General features: G+C 36.1%; 1 protein-coding gene across 1 annotated transcript; it reads left to right on the top strand.

Annotated features, from left to right (window-relative positions):
• The first annotated feature begins 16,676 nt into the window (after window positions 1–16,676).
• On the top strand, window positions 16,677–19,902 carry LOC106775879 (protein translation factor SUI1 homolog). Its single transcript, XM_014663116.2, has 5 exons — window positions 16,677–16,815; window positions 17,491–17,577; window positions 18,617–18,822; window positions 18,899–18,952; window positions 19,663–19,902. The coding sequence occupies exons 2-5, from the start codon at window positions 17,541–17,543 to the stop codon at window positions 19,705–19,707; spliced, it is 342 nt and encodes a 113-aa protein (XP_014518602.1). The 5' UTR covers window positions 16,677–16,815; window positions 17,491–17,540; the 3' UTR covers window positions 19,708–19,902.
• Window positions 19,903–21,190: the final 1,288 nt, after the last annotated feature.

Raw genomic sequence — 21,190 nt, 5'->3', positions numbered from 1 at the left:
CCCCTTTTCTTTATCTATGCTTGATATTGGGAATAACTGCATGCAATTTGCTTGTATATTGAACCCTAGGATAGAAAACATATTATATTTACCTGGGATAAGTTTTCTGGTTGTTTTGCAGGTGAGGGTTTGGGTGCATTGCATTCTCCCTTCACACACACACACTTTGTGCATCTATTGAGTGGGGCCCTATACCTGGGTCTAAGCGTAACTTAGAATTAGAGGAGTTATGTAGCAGTGTCACTCTGGGATGTACTTCCTGTTTGGATATCGTGAGAACTCCAGCTAGAGTTTGTTCTCTTCATTTGTGTCTCCATACCTAGTTGATTACTCGACTGTTGTGGAGATGCTGTGAACCTGTTAGAGGTGGAGGTCCAAACATCAACAATTACTACTTTGGCCCAATACTACTTTGGCCCAATACTATGATCCACCACTGAGATGTTTCACTTTTCGAGATTTCCAATTAGTGCCAACAGTAGAAGAATTTGAGCAAATCTTAGGTATACCTCTTGAGGGAAAAACTCCATACAACTACCTTGGGCAGTATATCCCTATCTTGCAGCTAGCAAGAATCATGAAAGTACACCCTATGCAGTTGGAAAGTGAGTTCACAGTCAAGGGTAAAGCGAGGGGCCTTCCTCAGAAATACCTAGAGAAATACTTGCATCGTTTGGCTGAAGAGGAAAAATGGGAAACATTTATGGATGTTTTGGCTCTTATTCTTTACGGTGTCATGCTTTTTCCTAACATCGAGAGTTTCGTCGACAACGCCGCCATGAATGCATTTGTGGGATACAGAGAGCGCTCTGAGAATCCAGTCACCGTTGTCCTAGTTGAAGTTTATGGGACCCTCAATCAATGTAATGAGCTAAAGGGAGGAAAAATGTCATGTTGTCTACCAGTGTATGGTTCGTCTCTTGGGTGAATGAGAACACATTGAATGCCACATGTCCCGTGGATGCGCTACTGCAGTGTAAACCAAATATGAAAGGGGCAAATGAATGGGCGCAGCTCAATGCAAGTTTAAATGTGGAGCAAACTAAATGGAATGTCCTTTGGCAGCAAAAATTGCAAATCATATATTATTGCGGGAGGTACCCTAATGTGCCCCTCATGGGTATCGGTGTTGCATTAACTACAATCCTGTGTTAGCGCAAAGGCAATTCGGGTATCCTATGAGAGGATCACCTACACCTAGAGCTGTCAAAACGGGTAACCCGGCTCGGCCTACCACGGGTTGGTCACTTAGTGAGCCAACCCAACCCGGCTCATTTATTAGTGAGCCAGAAAAACTTCAACCCGGCTCAACCCATCACAGGTTGGTGGGTAAACGGGTTGGCTCACTAGCCCATTTAATTACATTTTTTTAAAATAAAAAAAAATACAAACTTTCTGTAATTTAAATATAAACAATTTTCAGAAACATACAAATAAGTTTCTTATATATTCATCGATTTTTGTTCTTGTTGTAACCCTTGACCCTTGTTCTTGTTGTCTCCAAATTCACTAATAAAGATTTTTCTAATATCAGAACAATTCCGACAATTGATAAAAAAATATTAGTAAAAAAAAAAAAGAACCAATACTCAACAACATCAACAAAAAATTAATAGTTTAATCAGTAACATAATTTCCCAAATTCAAAAAAATCAAAAAGAGCTTGTTCAAATAATATATACTCAAATTGTTTAAATAAAATGAACAAAATCTTATACAAGCATGTCACAATATGAAAAAATCATTCCATGTCTTCAAATCCCCCAAAACAAAAAACAAATTTGCAAACCCCTATTTTTGTCATTATAGGGTTTTTGAAAAAGAAAAAGAAAGAGAAGTGAGAAAACAAAAATGTGGAGAGAAGAGAAGAATAAAGAAAGGGTGTTTTACCTGCTCCTTGAAGAATTTCAGTGAAGTGAGCATCGTCAAATGAGAGCAAGTACCGTGAGAGTGATTTGTAAGATCAGAGGTTACTTTTTTGGTATACACAGTGAGTGAAGAAAGTATTTTATTTTTTAGGGTTTCATAAATAAAATAATAAATTAAAAAAATAAAATTAGGTAGGTGGATTGGTGGGCCAACCCGGCTCACCACGGGTTCAACCCGCATGAGCCGGGTCTAAATGAGCCGGGTTGAAATCTGACCCGCATGTAACTGGGTTATATTTTTCAAACCCAACCCGGCCCAAACCCGTGACGGACCGGGTTGGCTCGCGGGTTGTGACCCATTTTGACGGCTCTACCTACACCTGCATCTCTTGCCATATTGCAAATCTATTATGAGGAAGGAACATTGGTTAAAATGCTTCACCAAATTAGGGATGCTTGGGGCAACGTCGTTCGTGCGGAAAGGGACCCAAGACCTTGGACTGTCGATGAGAGAATTCCTTACAGCCATTGGATTGCAGAAAGGGTTAAGACAGTGAAGTTGCGTTTCAAGTTAATTTCTCCTAACCTAGAGAGGGAAGAGCAGCTTCATAAGGCTGAAGGTGAAGAGGTGGAACTGTTGAAGGCTGAATTAGAGCTGATGAAACTAGAAAATATCAAGTTGACTAGTTATCTTCAGAATCTACAACGCGATTATGCGAATCTCAAGCAAGATAGTGTGGAAAACTATGAAGCATGTGAAGAGTTGTTATTCAAACAAAGGAGAGAACTGACAGCAGCCAAAACAGAGCTAGCCTTGAAAGATCGGAAATATGGTATAATTGAGATATCAGAGCGTGCTATAAAGCAGATGTGTGACGAATTTAAGAAGGACAAGGAAAAAAGCACTAGAGGACCTGCGTGAAATTCATATCAGATTGGAAGACGTCGAACAACAGGCGAAAGCAGCAGTGGCAAAGTTGAAGAAGGAACGTTGGCATCAGGCAGAATCAGACAAGAAACATCGAGAATTGATGAATCAGATGAAGGAGTGTATCGCTGAACAAGGGCAAGTTACAGAGAACTGGAGGAGAAGCTTCTCACAGTTAGCTTCCCTTGCTAATTGAGCCATTAAGGATTTCCCTAAGTTATTAGCTGATGTTGAGGCTGCAATGCCGATCTTTAACCCACTTAGGAAGGTTGAAACTTTCCTCAGTTACTGCAAGAAGTTGATGAGAGAAATAAAGAGTATGATGGCTAAAGCTCGGGATATTTGATCATGATTTTGTATACCTCCTTTGTGGTGAACTTAAATGTTGTGGACGTTTTATGAACTGTCCTATTGACTTTGTTTCATGTTAATTCCCAGATTATACATTTGGCAATGTTTTCACATTTTTAAAATTTCTGACTATAGTAGTTGCATTACTTTGTCATTTCTCTTTTTCTTTTCGTTTGTATTTTTCTTTTTCTTAATTTATTTCATTTAATGAAATTCAGTTCAAAAATAATAATACGGCTAAGTCTCCAAGACATCCTAAAAGGCACGAACCAGTGGAAAAATCATGGAGAACTAAGAAGAAGTTCAAGAGGGGATGAAAGTCGATATCCAACAACTGAAAGAGCAAATGAGCTAAATCCTAAAGGCCCTGAATGCCTTACAAAGTCCCGGAGATTCGCGCGCACCACTATCGCAACTAAGAGTATTAGAGGCACAAAATTCCCTCCTAATGGTATTCCTCCAAATTACACTCCACTCTTAGGAGCGGACTTGGGACATGTCGACGCTCAAAAGGTCGAAGATAACGTAGTTGAAATAGAAGACAAGCTTGGGGTAGACACTGCCATAATTCATGGGGAGACAATCCAGGCATGTATGAAAATCACCCGAGATGAAATCTTCACCTTATGGTGTTACACCAATAGATTTTGAAAAATTAGAAATGCTTGAGAAGAAGTAGAGAGTCATAGAGGGCAAAAATGTGTTTGAATTTGGAGATGCTAGAAAATTATGCTTAGTTCCTGATGTGGTGATACCTCCAAAGTTCAAGTTGCCAGAGTTTGAGAAATATTGGGGAAACACCTGTCCAAGGAGCCACATAACCATGTACTGCAGAAAAATGCCAGCCTATGCTCATGATGAAAAACTTTTGATTCACTTCTTCCAGGAAAGTTTAACTGGCGTGGCTCTAAATTGGTACATGCGTTTAGACACAGCTCATATCCACTCATGGAAGGATTTGGTGGATGCATTTCTAAGGTAGTATGAATATAATAAGGATCTAACACCTGACAGAGTAAAACTGCAGAGTATGGTGAAGAAAGAATCTGAATCGTTCAGAGAATATGCCCAAAGATGGAGAGAAATCGCTGCTCAAGTAGAACCTCCTCTGAGTGACAAAGAGATGACCACCATATTTCTGAATACTCTACAACCACCGTTTTATGAGCACATGCTAAGCAGTGTCTCCTCGAGTTTTGCTGATATAGTGGTAATTGGAGAAAGGGTCGAGGGTGGCATAAGAAGTGGAAAAATTGCACAAGATCCAAATCTGGTAGCTTGTCTGAATGAGTATGGTCCTAGGCATGAGAAAAATAAAGAACGAAGAGATAATTTGCATTTTACTGCCTATTCCCAGATGGCGCATTCCTATGGTTCCAACTGAACCATTAAGTAGAGAAATCACAACCGGAAGGAGAAGGTCGTCAATTTCACTCCTATCCCCATGACCTATACGGAGTTACTGCCAGATCTTCTCCGCAATAACCTCATAAAGGTTTGTCCCACCAGGCCTGTACGACCTCCTTACCCAAAGAACTATGACATAAATGCCAGGTGTGATTATCATGAAGGAGCACGTGGGCATTCAACAGAGGCATGCAAGGCTCTAAAGCATAAAGTGTAATCTTTTATCGATTCAGGATGTCTAAAGTTTGAAGAAACTCAATACAACACTGTGGCAAGGCGTGAGTTCGCCTCTGCAAATGCCATGGATAAATGAAGAGGACTCTAGGTCTATATAGGAAAGCATGGGTCAGTGTAAAAAGTGAAACTAATGTTACTTTGCTAATGTTTTGAATTATCCTTCTGTAAAGACCATGCTCATTGATATTGTGCTTTCATCCATGACTATTGGTGTAAACTTTCATTACGCGATTTTCTCCAAGGTTTACTGGAAATCATGTCCTAATAGGGTGTCACGGAGAAAACAAAAGCCGCAAATAACAAAATTGAAAAAAATGGAGGCAATCTTGAGTCGCTTATCTTTCTTGCAATTCGTCAAAGTCTTATTTTTCAAAAATAGCAAAAAAAATGAAAAAAGATGATAAAAAACAAACGTGGCAGTGTCAAATTTTTTCGAGGTCAAATGTTTATTCAAAAATAATAATTTGACGTTTCCTTTCTAGATGTTTGTGCACATATTGCTTGAAAACCTTCACCCTTCACTTTTCCAAAATAAATGATTTTCTCCACAAACACTGTCATTGCCCTCAGTAACAAAGTAAACCTTTACACTAAGGTAGATTGGTCTAGCCAAAATTTTTCTCGCTTGTGCTAGGTGGGTGATCCCTGAATCCATTGAGGCAAACAAAAGAACAAAATAATTTTCAAAAAGAATAATAATAAAAAAATAATAAAAATAAAAAAATAAGTCCACTAGATTGAAAACCCGAAAGGGCGGTCTAGAAAGGAAGAAAAAGGAAAAAACGACTCATGTTGAGGTCATCCAGTCATAGAGTTAATCTTTTGAAAATAAAGCAATCAGAGTTCAAAATGATGTGTGGTCTTCTTGACTTTATCTAAAAAGAAAAAAATATATATCCATTGTCCCCCATTTGAGTCAAAAATAAATTCTTTTTCAAAATCATCCCCAAGTAAGGGTTGTCATCAGGTAGGAGTCAACTCTTGATGCAAATTAAGAGCACTCAATGATCAAACAAAGAGAATTCATCAAGAAGAGTGAATAAAAAAAACAGAAGAAAAGAAAAACAAAAAGAACAACAAAAAAATCACAAAGTGATGTTGATCAAAAAGAATGAAAACCAAAGTTCAAGAAAAAAAGCAAAGTGTTCAAAAAGTCAAGTGGTTGATTCAATGCTTGGATGATAACCCTTGTTTTAAAAATTATAACCAACAAACATTCATTTGGGCCTTTATATCCTTTCTTTCAATACCTTTTAGCCCCTAGCCATGTTACAAGCCTAATAAAGTCCATGCAGATTGGATAATGTTTGCTCAAATTTTCATAAAGCTTAATTTTGCGATAAGGTGAAATGACTTTCAATGGATCATAAAAAAAATGTGAATGAAAAAGATAAAAAAAAAAGAGAGCAAAAAATCAACGTTTCAGGAAGAAGGGATCTCCCTGCCAACTAGCCAGAAGCACGCAAGGGAAAATCAAACCAATTGGGGCCATCCTTTTAGCCTATTTTGTTCATGTCCACTACCTCTTCCAAACGGAACCCCTTGCCAGAGAAAAAACCGGGACAACTTTGTGAGTCTCACCCGAGTTTTTCATCAACCCATAGCACAATAAACAATAAAAGAAAAAAAGCAAACAAAAAATTAGGTAGCTTTGTGAGTCTCACACGAGTTTTTCATTTATCCATAACCTCAAGATTGGGGCAGCTTTGCAAATCTCATTTAAAATTTTCACCTTAATTTTCGTACCTCGGCTCATTTTCCAAAACATCAAGTTGGGCACCCTTTGTGTATCTCGTGTTTTACCTTGACATTCTCATATCACAGCTCCTTTGATGATTATATGAGGAATGACTTGTCCATACAACTATCCCATTCTCCTCTAAACCTTTCTAAACATCTCTCGTCTTTTCATTTGCCTATAAATTGAAGCATGTGTGCACTGATGTCTCGAAAGAAAAAGTCAAAATGTAATAATCTCAAATTTAGATCTCGGATGTATGACATTACTCAGATTTCACAAAACATTGAAAATAAAGACCAGTTTGATGATTGCAAGCAAGATGAATGACTCAAGAAAAAAGAAATGCAAAACAAAGCAAATGTTTTCATCAATCAATCAGAAAGAAAATCTTTCGGATCGAGACCCTCTTCATTCATATGAATGGTTGTTGAATCCTTCTTTGAAAATACAAAAAGAGTAGCATTAAAATCTCAACACTTTGCAATAAAAGGCTTCAATTCCTAGTTGTCTTTGCAAAAATCAAATTTCTGTCAAAAATTAACAAAACATTTCACAAAATTACGAATTTCAAAATTTCAAAAGCCCAGTTTCATCTGGCAATTTCAAATTTCAAAAGCCCAGTTTCATCTCGCAATTTCAAAATTTCAAAAGCCCAGTTTCATCTCGCAATTTCAAAATCTCGAAAGCCCAGTCTCATCTGGCAATTTCAAAATTTCAAAAGCCTAGTTTCATCTGACAATTTCAAATTTCAAAAGCCCAGTTTCATCTGGCAATTTCAAAATCTCAAAAGCCCAGTCTCATCTGGCAATTTCAAAATTTCAAAAGCCCAATTTCGCTTGGCCCATTAAGCCTAGTTTCTACACTGGCCCATAAGCCCAATTTTACCTAGCCATAAGCCAAGTTTCTACACTGGCCCCCAAGCCCAGTTTTACCTGGCCCATAAGCCCAGTTTCCATACTGGCCCCCAAGCCCAGTTTCGCTTGGCCCATTAAGCCCAATTTCTACACTGGCCCATAAGCCCAATTTTACCTGGCCCAAAAGCCTATTTTCTACACTGGCCCCCAAGCCCAGTTTCGCCTGGCCCATTAAGCCCAGTTTTACCTGGCCCATAAGCGCAGTTTCAACATTGGCCCCTAAGCCCAGTTTCCACACTGGCCACAAAACCCAGTTTCTACACTAGCGCCCAAAGCCCAGTTTCCACACTGGCCCCCCAAGCCTAGTTCCAGCCTGGCCCCAAAGCCCAGTTTTCACACTGGTCCCCAAAGCCCAGTTTCCACACGGGCCCCAAAGCCCAGTTTCCACACAGGCCCACCAAGCCCAGTTTCTACATTGGCCCCTAAGTCCAGTTTTCACACCGGCCCCGAAGCCCAGTTTCCACACTGGCCACAAAGCCCGGTTTCTACACTAGCGCCTAGTTTCTACAAGGGGGAAGGAGTGGGGTTTTCTAGAGATTCAAACGTCGGCATCAACTTCACTCTTTATGTCGCAGCAGTCACTGGAGAGGGCCCCCGAGAGTTAAGCAACTCCCTCCCTCGCTCATACTGTCACATGTAATGCTTGTTGTATTATGAATTGTTGTATTATGAACTGCGTGTTGTACTTGCTTGAGGTTATTGCTCTACCTATGTATGAACCCTTCATTCTTCATTCTCAATGACCACCCTTACCCAACATCACCAACACCATCCCGTATTCATTCCTTGATTTCACGTCGCCATCAAAATCGTTCTACTACTAAGCATCCCCATTTTCACCATTCTTGTCACGCCCTGCTCATAGGTCCTGCATTTAAAAAGAAAGCAAACAAAGAACCAGCCAATATTCCAGCCCAAACCCCTCACCCCTTCCCCATTGGTCTCGGCAGGGAGACACTCAAATTCATTGTTCTCCTCCCTACACCTTCACTGTCCAGATTTTGCAGGGGTAACACGCACATAATCAAACTCCAAATCACTGTCAAGCAATTTTACCTCACTGGGTGAGCAAGTTGAAGACGAAGGTAAAGTGGCGTGGTGTATTTGGAGGCCGTGGTGGAACGAAGAAGGTAGGTCGGAGAGGGTTTAATTCGTGGGGTGTTGCGGGGATGGAGAGGACGACGGCATCATTGCGACAGCTATGGAAGTCGATGATTTGGGTGGCGACGCGATCTTAGGGCTTGGGAGCATTGCTGTGGTGGCGGCATCCTGCTTCTCTAGCGGCGGTGACTTTTAGTTTTGAAGAAGAAGAAGGAAGGTTGACGATTTAGGTGGTGTTTCTGTGTTGCGCGAAGGAGGCGCGCTTGGTAGCGGTGTCAATGGCTGCTATGCGGTGAGGCCGTCGCGGTGGCTGTCGGAGATGAGCGGCGGCAGCAAAGGCGAATCACGGAAGGTGAGGACGTCTCCCTCTCGCACGCGGTGATGAGTTTGAGGAAGGGGTCTGGCCCCGTGGCCGGCTGCAGCTTCGGTGACGCTTGGAGTCGCTGGTAACGCCTGAAACTGGCCGGTCGAATAGTGGCAGCTTGAGGCGTTCCTTGGAGGCAACCCTGGTCTGGCTCGAAGGGAGTGAGACTTTGAGTCTCAGAAACGCCGAGGTGTATGAGTGGGAAATGAGGGAGATAAGTGAGAACCCCTGATTTTCTGAATTGGGGGGATCCTGGGCCGTCGGGCCAAACTCAAAAGCAAAAAAGCTTTTTTTCGCTACCCCCGTTTCTGCTAATTGACGCCGCATGTGCAATGGGCTTGAGCACATTCGTAGGTAACAAGAAACATTCCTTTCGGCACCCCCATTTCATTTTCACACCCTTGGCCACTTGGGTTTGGGCCCAATCAGTTTTTTTTTTTTTTTTTTAAAAAAAGTGATCTAGACACCCCATCTTTTATCTAAACACCACTACACTTTTTATTTTATTTCATCATTAAACTTTTCATTTTATATTTATTTTTACTCTTTATTTTTATTTAGTAATTTACCTACTTATTTTATTTCTGTTTTTCTACTTGTTATTTATTTTACTTTACCTACTTTTAAATAAATATCAAAAACAACAAAAATTTATTTTAAAAGGTTTAAGCACACATGCGACCATTATGTCGGTCTTGTGCTGAAAACCTTTTTCTTCTTCTTCTTTAAAAAAAAATCAACAAAATTTATTTTAAAAGGTTTAAGCACACGTGCGACCATTCTGTCGGCCTTGTGCTAAAAACCTTTTTCTTCTTCTTTAAAAAAAAATCAACAAAAATTTATTTTAAAAGGTTTATGCACACGTGCGACCATTTTGTCGGCCTTGTGCTGAAAACCTTTTTCTTTTTCTTTCAAAAAAAAATCAACAAAATTTATTTTAAAAGGTTTAAGCACACGTGCGACCATTCTTTCGGTCTTGTGCTGAAAACCTTTTTCTTCTTCTTTCAAAAATTAACAAAAATTATCTTAAAAGGTTTAAGCACACGTGTGACCATTCGCATAGGCCTTGTGCTAAAACCTTTCCTTTTTTTATAAAATATTGAAAAACTAAAAACATCAACAAACAAACAATCTTTCAGCTAGAACTACATAGCCTCGATTTCTCATTTTGATGATACGTAGGAGCAAGGTCAATCCTTGTCGGGCACAAAAAACACAAAAAAATATTTTGTTTTCTTTAGAGTTTTATTTTTTAGGGAAAATTAAACATTTTGCAAACCACATCAAATTCGCGGATTTAATTAAAGGTACTGCCTTAGGGCAGGCGTTGTAGGGTGCTAACACCTTCCCCATACGTAACCGACTTCCAAAACCAGAATTTGGTTTTGTAGACCTTGCCTTATCTTTTAAGGTTTTTTCCATAGTTTTCCAGAATAAACTATGGTGGCGACTCCAAATTTTTTTTCAAAAATTGTTTTCTTTTTGGATCGTCGTCCCGTCGCGATTCCGTTGGCGACACCTATGACTTTTCCTAGAAGCTTAGAGTAATCGATTATTCTACGTGATAATTGATTATTTGTGAACTTATGATGGACCAAACAAGTCCATATGCAAAAGTTCCAAGGGTTTGGATGTAGAAATCATGCTTTTGGATGAAAAATAAGTTTTGGTTTGTTTTCCTTTTTGACATGCAGAACATGATTTGTCTTTCTCAAATTTTAACTTAGGGAAACCAATCATAAGACCTTTTGAAATCAATTTATTTAGATGTTGCATATGTATTTGTGCAGCTCTTTTATGCCATAACCAAGGATTTTCCTCTTTAGCAACTAAACATGTTATGCTATGACTAGATGCACTTTCAATGTCAATCAAATAAATGTTATTATGCCTAACACCTTGCAAAGCAATATCAGAAGAATTCTTAAAATAAACAATATATTTATCACTTTCAAATGTTACCTTGAGACCTTTGTCACATAACTGACTTATGCTTAGGAGGTTGTGTTTGAGACCTTCAACATATAACACGTCTTTTATGGTTTTCCTCCTCCAATGTCTCTAGTTCCAATTATTCTTCCTTTGTTGTTATCCCCATATGTTAAAAATCCTTGCTTCTTCTTCTCAAAAGAGACAAACCTCTTTTTTGTCACCAGTCATGTGCCTTGAACAACCACTGTCAAGATACCATAATGACTTCTTCGATTTATAGGTTCCTACCAAACAAATTAAGCAAAAATTTAGGTTCCCAATCTCATTATGAGTCCTTGGGGTTAGTACATGCAAACAAGCATCATTTCACAACTTTAATCCATGCATATTTTTCGTTTGGAACTTCAAAATGTTTAATGTTGCATTTGCTTGATGTATGACCAAGCTTCATGCAATAAAAACAACAAACATCATGCACCTTATTTTTCACCCTTTTCAACCCAAACTCTACGAGTTCTCTTAACTTTAGACTTCTTATGATGATGCATGTTCTTATTATTATCATTGCTTCTTTTAAAGTTAGTTTTAGCATATGAGTTAGCTTGGTTGCCTTTGCAATTAAATTTTCAAGATTTTCAATATCAAACATATGAATCTTACAAGAATAAAATTCAACAGGTTGTTAGATTCAGACAATTTAGTTTCAAGATTACTGATTTTATTTCTCAATACTACTTCTTCATCTAATACTTTTTCATATTTAAATTTTAATTCATTGTGTTCTTTCTTTAGCTTTTTATGAGCAACATCAAGTTTTTCATATTCATTCATTAATTCAAAGAATGCTTTTTGCAAATGTAATTCACTAGACTCTAAGCTATAATCACTTACTTAACTTTCAGCATCTTCAGAGTCGGCCATTAAACAGAGATTTGCTTCCTCATCTGATTCACTTGAACTTGAAGAGCTAGAGGTGTTTTCTTCCCATGCTATGTAAGCCTTCTTCATTTTGGGAAATTTTCTTTCCTTCTTTTCTTTACTTCTTTTGTTTTATGGACAATCAATCTTCACATGTCCTCTTTCTCCACATCCATAACACTTGATGCTTGATGGTGATCCTTGATTTTCTTTTCTTTCTCCACGATATTTATCCTTTCTTTTTGCTCTCGTGAATTTAGCAAATTTCTTTATCACGAGGCTCATGTTTTCTTCATCATCAGAGTCATCATCCTTAGTTCTTCTTGAACTTTTTCCTTTTGAAATTTTAGATTTAAAAGCTAAGGCCTTCCTTTTGCCTCGATCCTCTTCTGCAGTTACTTTGTTTAACTCAAGCTTGTGCTCACAAAGCTTTCCAAATAGAATTGCCATTGACATTTGAGAGAGGTTTTGAGACTCTGAAGTGTCATTCACCTTTGGTTGCCAAGACTTGTCCAATGATTTCAGAATTTTTACATTTAACTCATCAGTATCAATAATCTTACCCAATCCTGTCAAATGGTTTACAATATGAGTGAAGCGCTTCTGGACATCATAAATTGTTTCTTCAGGTGTCATCCTAAACATCTCGTATTCTTGGATGAGCGTGTTCTTCCTTGAATGTTTCACATCATCAGTACTCTCATGAGTGACTCTGAGGACTTCCCACATTTCTTGTGTTGTCTTATAAACAAAGGTTCTATAGAACTCGTCAAGCACAACAGTACATGAAATAATATTACGAGCCTTAATATCAAATTGGGCTCTTCTATTTTCCTCAACAATCCAATTAAAGTATGGTTTTTCTACTTCCACACAATCAACAGTACTTTTAGGAATATAAGGACCATTTTGTACAACTTCCCAGATGTCTCTATCAACAGACCCCATGAAAATTTCCATTCTAACTTTTTAGAATGCATAATTATCACTAGTAAAAAGTGGTGGTCTATTAATAGAAGCGCCTTTGGCATATACTTGATTTTGATGACCGACCATTTTCGAAAAATTTGAAAGAATATCAAAGTAAGCTCTAATACCAATTATTGGAACAATCGGTATCGTTTTTTCGCAACGAAAATATTAAAACAGAGTACGATACGCATTGTTGAAAGTGGAGACCTTGTTCGGTCAATTAAAAAAAACTATTCTTTTAATTTTCTTACAAACATTTTAACAAACAGTTGATACGCAGAAAATATAAAGAGTGTAAGGAGTAGGAAAAATCACACAGAAGATTGTTATACTGGTTTGAATAAATAGATTCTACATCCAGTTGTTAATCACTATAAAAAATGATTAACGATTTAACTAAAACAGTTTCTCAGTTACAATATAGTGAATGAAAATAAGAATAAAAAAAACCTTCATTCGACAAATGAACCGGAAGAATGCAACAAGTAACTTCCTTCGACAAATGAACCGGAAGAGCTTCCTTTGACACACGAACTGGAAGCAACAACTCTGCCAACTTGAAGAGAACCGCTTCGACCTTTGACACAAAAAGCACCAGCTTCTCCTATTCACAAGACTTGACAAAAGCAATGAACTAACACCTGTGAACTTCCTCAGATTACACTCTATTCTCAAAATGAATTACATACTTTCGAAGGGTTTGGAAGAGAGTGTATATAGCTAACTGGTTTGAAACTGAAACGACATATTACAATTGCCAGTGATAAACGATTATTGTAAGTGATAATCAATTATCTACGAGACTTGGAACAAATATGATATTAAGTCTTCAAATGGTTGGCTTCAGTTCTTCACCTCATTCCACCGTTCGGCTCGAGCCCTCATAGCTTTCTGTCGTTCGATTCAACCCCTTATCACCTTCTGCCGTTTGGCTTGGTTCCTTACAGCTTTCTAGCGTTCAGTGCTAACTGCTCGGTCTCGGTCATACCTCGCTTGGTCTCGGCCATATTTGACTTTCAACTATTATATGTCGTTCGGCCTTTTAGTTGTGATCAACCTTCATCTGTCTTCGCCTTTCAATAGATATACGTCATTCAACCTTTATTTGATACGACCGTTCGGTCTTCAACTATGTTCGACCAGTGTTCGTCGTGTGTTCGACCTTCAACTTTTATACACCGTTCGGTCCTGTGTTCGACCTTTAACTTCGTTCGACCTTTAATTGATAATGACCGTTTAGTCTTCAACTATTATATACCGTTTGGTTTGCATTTACACTCTTGTTCCTTTTCTTCGCAAACCAACATACAAGAGTACTTTTAAACTTAATACAATAAAGATCTTCATATTCTTCACTTTGTAACATCATCAAAATCATTATATTCATAACACTAATGCTCTACATAAGTAACAATTGTGACATTAGAAGCTTTATTCTTTTATTATATTATGAACCTAATTGAGTTGTATATGTCTATAAACTATAAAAATATTATCCATAATTAAATACTAAAAGGCTAATAAAATAAAATTTTGTAGTTAACCGACAAAATAAGCAATACACTAAATTTATAAAATAAAAACACATTCAGAAGAACTACATGGCTTACTTAAATTAACATGTCAAAATGTTGTTGAGTAAATTATATAATCTAAAATACATTACTTAAAATAAATAAATAAAAAAGGATGAAAAAGTCTTCGGATAAAAGAAGTATTAACCTTTATTTTAGTTACATCAACACTAGTGCAAAAATGTTGTTTAACGTCACCCATTAGACGTCGGTTTCGTGAAAAACCGACGTCTATTACTGCACGGTGGCATTATCGTAATATATTGGAAAACTAGACGTTAGTTTCGCTGTTAGGCGACGTCTATGACATCATAGACATCGCACCTGCCGCAAACTGACGTCCAATTGCCTGAGGTATGTGATAAGACAGTCAATTCGACGTCGGCTAGAAAAGGGCACCGACGTTCAAGTCACTGACAAGAAATCAAACGTCAACCGGTTCAGCTTTAGACATCGCATAGACGTCGGATCCCCTGAAAACCCGACGTCGACTGAGCTACAATTAATGCTGTTCACCTAATTCCCACACGCTTAGACATTAGATAGTCAAACGGCGACGTCTAAGGCCTGTCTGGAAGGCGGGAAGACAAAAATTCTTCAATTTAGACGTCGGTTCTGAACGTAAGCGACGTCTACGTTCCTGTAATTGATTATTTTCACCAAATTCGAGGGTTTTAGACATCGGCTAGGAGGGGCACCGACATGAACTACCCTGACAGGAAGTCGAACGTCAATCTTTTCAGCTTCTTTGACGTAGAATAGATGTCGAATCCCCTGAAACACTGACGTCTATAGACATCTGTTTTTGGAGCAACCGACGCCCCGTTTCATTTTAAATAGACCGTAGACTCTTATCGTCATTCAGTTTCTGATCGCGTCTTCATCTCTTCTCCTTTTTCTCTGCTCTTCTTTTACTCGCTTGCGCACCTCTACTTTTTATCTCTTGCGGCATTGCATTGTGGTTTCTCATAACGTCATTGTCTTTGTCCTCTCCTTTTTCTCTCTTGCATCCTAGGTGCGTGGTTTTTTTTTTATGCTTTTCCGTTTAAACTTTCCTTAGTTTTTTATCGATTATCTTGTCGTTCAACTGATTAAAATTTGCTTTCTTGGTGTTGTGTTTTAGTGTAGTTTTGATCCTTTCTTTGGGTAACATAGTGTAACATTCTCCCTTTGCTTGTTTCCTCACAAGAAGAGTGGCGGTCTTTTGAGTTTTCTATGGCTTCCGACCCAAAATGGAACTTAGGTCCTTGTCTAATTCTCGTATCACCGTAATTTTTTTCCTTTGCGGTTGAATAATGGAAAGTAGTCATGGACCCAGGTTCGGTTTTGGGTTGAATGTCATAGAAGATTCAAAAGACGCAAGCTTTTTTTGTGGGGAAACTAGCGAGAGGAGAGTGTTACACAATGCTACCGAAAGTCTGGATCAAAACTGCACTAAAACACAACGCCGTTGTTAGACGTCGGTTAGTGCATGGTCCGACGTCTATAAGGAACATAGACGTCGGTTAGTGTCATTTACAACTTCTATATATTCATGTTGACGTCGGTTTAAGCATAGGTGGATGTCTATATAGAGTAATTAGATGTAGGTGTGAGTATAAGCAGACGTTTATATAGACGTCAGTCGATATCGTTAACTAACGTTTATATAGACTTCGGTTCGGAGGAATTGCGACGTCCCATAGACGTCACCCATATAGACGTCGGTTGTGAAAGTGACGTTAAAAGTCCAAATTAACCGACATTAAATAGCGTTTCTGCATTAGTGTAAATAAATAATTAGTTTATTTGTGTAATAAGTAATTATAAGTTTAAATATATTTTTAATTTTTAAATTTTGATGTAATATTAAATTTCTTTCATATATTTTATTTCAAAACTTAAAAAATAATAAATATAATATTTTAATCTAATTACCTTTCGACAGTTAAATATATTTTAATTTCTAAATTTTAATTTGAAATTGAAATTTATTCGTAAATTTGTACATTTTGATATTTAAATTTTAAAACTGAATAAATGTAGTTATTTTAACTTAATTATATTAATTTTTAAGTATTAAGTAATATTTTCAATTGTTATTTGAATTATTTATATTATATATTTTAGCTTAAATATAAATTTTAAATATAATTTAAGACATAAAAGAAAAAATTAGTGAATTGAGAGGATTATATTTGTTTATTTTAAAAATTAGAAAACCATATATATGAAAGTTTTGAATAAATTTTATTATGTTTAATTCAAAAATTTTATATTTGAGTCATGGGATAGAAATAGTGTTTATATTTATTTATTTATTTATTATTAAGAAAACTTTCTGCACGTGCAACACACGTGCCGCTCTCAAGTTCCTTATTAAAGAGACCCTTCTCTCCCAAACGTGACCATTCCTCAGCGCTTTGCAGACATAGAAAGCAATAACACTTTCACTTCAGCCTTATCCAATTTAGGGTTTCGGTTCGTGACCCTACTTTTGACGTATCGAAACCTTAAATTTAGGATCAGGTAACCTCTGTTAATCCTTTTAAAGATTTCGTTTATCTTTGTCGCTAATTTTAGGGTTCTGCTCTCCCTTTGTCACCAATAATCTTAGTTTTGCCCCAATTTTCTCTCGGACATTTATTTTTCCCGACATCTTTTTGGGGTTTTTTATTTGATATAGTCTTGATCTGGTCTTTCCGTTAGAAATTTGTGTTTTTTTTTTATGGTGAAAGGGGTTTCTTACTAATCCGTTTCTTTAGGATGATTTTGGTGTACAATGATTTTTGAGGTACGAAAATTTTCTTCTGTGATAAGTTTTTGACGATTTAATTCTTAAATCGTCACTATCAATTTCAAAGCAAAATCTGAACCCTAGGATATATTTTGCTTTGTGGTACTGAGATCTTTTGAAAATTTTAAAATTAGTTTTAAATTGTGGCGAATAAACTAAGTGTGGGTTGTTTAGTCATTTTTATTTATAATATAGTGTATTTTTTTTTGGATCTTTAACATGGTACGGAGGTCAAATTTTTTTTTTTTAATACATTTGATGGTCACTGATGATTTTTTCTGTAGTTTTTTGTGTTGAAGATTCTTTTTATGTGGAGATTATTAATTGCAGAGATTTGGCTTTTGTAATTTTTTCAAGTGTGCTATTATTGTTATTCAATTTCGCTAACATGTTGATTGCAATGTCAGGTCTGAACAATCTGGTTGGTGGAACCTTTGGTTATAGAGAGTCAAGTTTTATGTCTGAATTAGACGCTCAAATTCCTACTGCCTTCGGTATGTTGCGACTCCTTGATAAAATAATTTTGATAGGTTTGGCCTGGTGTATAAAAGGAGAAATAACTAAACGAGACAGTTATAATCTCCTGCTGATGTTTCCTTATAACTGACTTTTATAAATAGTCAGGGTTTTGTTTTAGGGAGGGTAGCTTGTTTTTTAGAAAGGAAAGGAGTGGTGGGAGAGTAAGGTCCTCTCAAAGGAACCTCAATTGTTTTATTCTGTTACTGTTTTCTACCACATTGGCAGAAACATTCTTGTTGGTAATAAAATCATTCAAGAGTCTGTCTTGAATATTTCTGTAAGTTCTGTTAGCCTATCAGATTTAGTCTGTGGATTACTTGTCTTGTTCACGATATGTGATATTTCTAAAGGGAATAAATATCGGTTCATTATGTATGTGTGATTAACGTGTGTTTTCCTTCCTTAATTCTGTTGTGCTACATGTACTTGCAGAATAGAATATCTATATGTTCTCTAACTTTTATGTCTTATTATTGTTATTTTGTGTGAACGTCTTTATATTTCAGCATTATGCACCTAAATAAATATTTATTATACACTTTTCCTTTTGATTCTCAAAGTTATGTACCCTCTAATATACAGTTCAGTGAAAATTTGGTTGCAAACGGTGTTCCTTTAATTTGTACTCCGAGGGTGGAATTTGACATTTCCCTTGACTTTTCAGTTTTATGAACGACATGTTATTTTGAATACTAATTTGATTATATCCCATGGTTCACCAATAATATTGTCCTGTACATTCAGACTATCTTATGTGTATCTTTCTTGATTAGGATATTATTGTGCAAAAGGGATATGCTAGTTGTACGAGTTTTCTGAGTGTTGGTTTATGGTGAATTTTATGTTGAGCTTTTCATACATTGTATTGCATTTTAGTTTTATCATTTGTGGAAGTTATGTTATTACACATGCTTGCTCACTATTGTATATTATGAGAAGTACTTTGTTACTGTGATTATGCAACTATGATTAATGATCGAGTCTGGTGAATAATGAGTTTGCCTCATTTTATAGATCCTTTTGCTGAGGCAAATGCTGATGACTCGGGTGCTGGGTCAAAGGAGTATGTGCATATTCGCGTACAACAGCGAAATGGTAGGAAAAGCCTGACAACTGTTCAGGGATTGAAAAAGGAATTCAGCTATAACAAGATACTTAAAGACGTTAAGAAAGAGTTCTGTTGCAATGGCACAGTTGTTCAGGACCCAGAACTAGGACAGGTCTGTGTTGACATTCCCCTATCTGATAATGATCTACCCTTTTGTAACTTCAAGTAACAAGTGTTTGTGGTCGTAGGTTATTCAACTTCAAGGTGATCAGCGAAAGAATGTTTCTGCCTTCCTAGTCCAGGTAACTGTCGGCCTCATCTTTGTGTTATTTAGTGTATTCTATGATTACTTATCTATTTTGATATTCATCTTTTCGGTTCACTTCTTTCTGTGCTATTTTCATTATTGTACTTTAAGGCTTGTGTTTTTGAATCTCCCATTTCTGAGAATAAGTGCCTTTTGCTGCTATTTTATTGGGAATGACCTAGTAATAGTGTAGGCAACTGGATATTCTTTTGTTGAATACTCCGTTAGTCTTGAATGTGTTACTAACGTAGCTGGTCAGTCTTCTTACATATTCGAGACCATATCCAATATTCTTTAATTGTGTCAAATGTGAACCTAGGCCCTGTATACTCTGTTGAATTGTAGAAAATTTATTTTACTTAATCTTTTTTTATGCTTGAGAAAAAGAAAGCTAAGAAAAACAAAAAGGAAGAACAAATAGCTTTTATTTGTGTAAATCATTATTTTATTGTAGCTGAATGAACTTTATTTAGCACAAATCATTGTTGGGTTTTAGCGCAATGGTTTGTGATTGTGATTCAATTGATGGTATCTGTAACACTAGAATAGGGATCAAGCATGCTACGTAACTAGTATATACTTCCATCCATTCCTCTAGATATGTGGGAAAAAATTGTAATTGTTTTTGAGAATGTACCAAGGAATATTTGGACACAAGGATTCTCCATCTAATTATCTTGTTGGTTGTCTTGTGAATGGGAGCAGGCTGGTATAGTGAAGAAGGAGCATATCAAGATTCATGGTTTCTGAGCTATTGGAGTGTCAAGTATCCAGACTTACCTGCCAAAATATGTGCTGGGCATAGATAATTTGAGTTGTCTCTTACTGTGGTATATCAAGTGTGTTCTGGTATTTAACTTCTATGTGTGGGATTATGGATTTTAGAACATTGTGTGTTATTTGCTTAAGACATATATGAAAAACCTGTTTAATGGACTTCTATTCGATCCTTTTTCACTAATAAAACCTAAGTGAAAAGAAAAAAAAGAAAGAGAAATATAGGAGAAATGTTAGTGGTTTGGTTGAAAATAAATCTTTTTATTGCAGTGATGTTTTATATATTTATATTATTAGTATTATTTTTTCTTTATAAAAAAAACTAGATTTGAAAAAAGAAAAAGAAATTGCAGTCTCTTCTAATCAGTTATTAACCTCCTAATCGTTTTTCCGGATGTTCTAAACCAGTCCGCCGTTACAAAATACTATTTGACAACTTGTTTCCAAAATTTAATTTTTGTTTGAGTTTAAATTTAATTTAATTTTTAAAGTGAAAGTTGTTTTTCGAAGAAAAATTCACATCAAATTTATGTGATTTACCTCATGGTTTAAACCTATATTTTGTGGGTATATTCATATATATATATATATATATATATATATATATATATATATATATATATATATATATATCTACAAATATGTATATAGGTATATATGTGTATGTACGTATATATAATTTTACTATACGTCTTCCAAGCCATTTTCTCGTCCTCTTTTCGTTTTATTTCTATTCTTTCATGTTTACTAACAAATGATAAGTACAAAGATAAAACCCGAAAAGTTTGGTAACACAGTGGGTTGTGCCAACCTTTTTGTTTCCTGAAAGGTCTCTTATATGTTACAAAACATGAAATATTGTTAAAGATAGTATTTTATGAATATAAAAAAATCACATGAAATATTAGGTAAACTTTTATATTTAAGTTCAGAGTGTGTCTATATATATACTTTTTAATTTATAAAAAACAATTTATAGTAGTTTTTAATAAGTTCAGAGTGTGTCTATATATATAATATTGCATCATATGAAAAAAAAAAACAAAAAAAAAATCAATATCTTAAGTTTTAGAAAAGTAGATGGGTAGATTCTTTCTATACCACCATGACTTTTTTCTAGTTTATCCTTTAAGATAAATCCGAAGTATTTCTTTTAGAAAAATTAATTTTGAATTACACACTCTAGAAGTTAATAACTTTTAGATTGTAAAATTTGAAAATTATTATTTTTCTTGAAAAATATTTCTAAAAGGTTACCCGACATATAGATGTTCCATCAAACTGTTTAATAAGCTTAACAAATCAAAATTGTCTAAAGAGGATTGTTCTATTTAAGCTGTCCAAAATGATTAGTTTGGGTAGACTGTTTAACATTTACCAAGGTTCAAAATCTAATTTTAATCAATGCTTTTAATTGAAGATAAGTTAATTCTAATTAGAAAAATTCTAGTTAAAT

Source organism: Vigna radiata, chromosome 2, assembly GCF_000741045.1.
Source record: "Vigna radiata var. radiata cultivar VC1973A chromosome 2, Vradiata_ver6, whole genome shotgun sequence".
In the NCBI taxonomy this organism is placed as follows: Eukaryota; Viridiplantae; Streptophyta; class Magnoliopsida; order Fabales; family Fabaceae; genus Vigna; species Vigna radiata.
This window is presented reverse-complemented; position numbering and strand designations above follow the sequence as displayed.

Coding starts and splice junctions, on each gene's coding strand:
- LOC106775879 (XM_014663116.2), top strand. CDS start 17,541: ATGTCTGAATTAGACGCTCAAATTCCTACTGCCTTCG. Junction 17,578..18,616: donor TCAAATTCCTACTGCCTTCG/GTATGTTGCGAC, acceptor CTCATTTTATAG/ATCCTTTTGCTGAGGCAAAT. Junction 18,953..19,662: donor TTTCTGCCTTCCTAGTCCAG/GTAACTGTCGGC, acceptor GAATGGGAGCAG/GCTGGTATAGTGAAGAAGGA.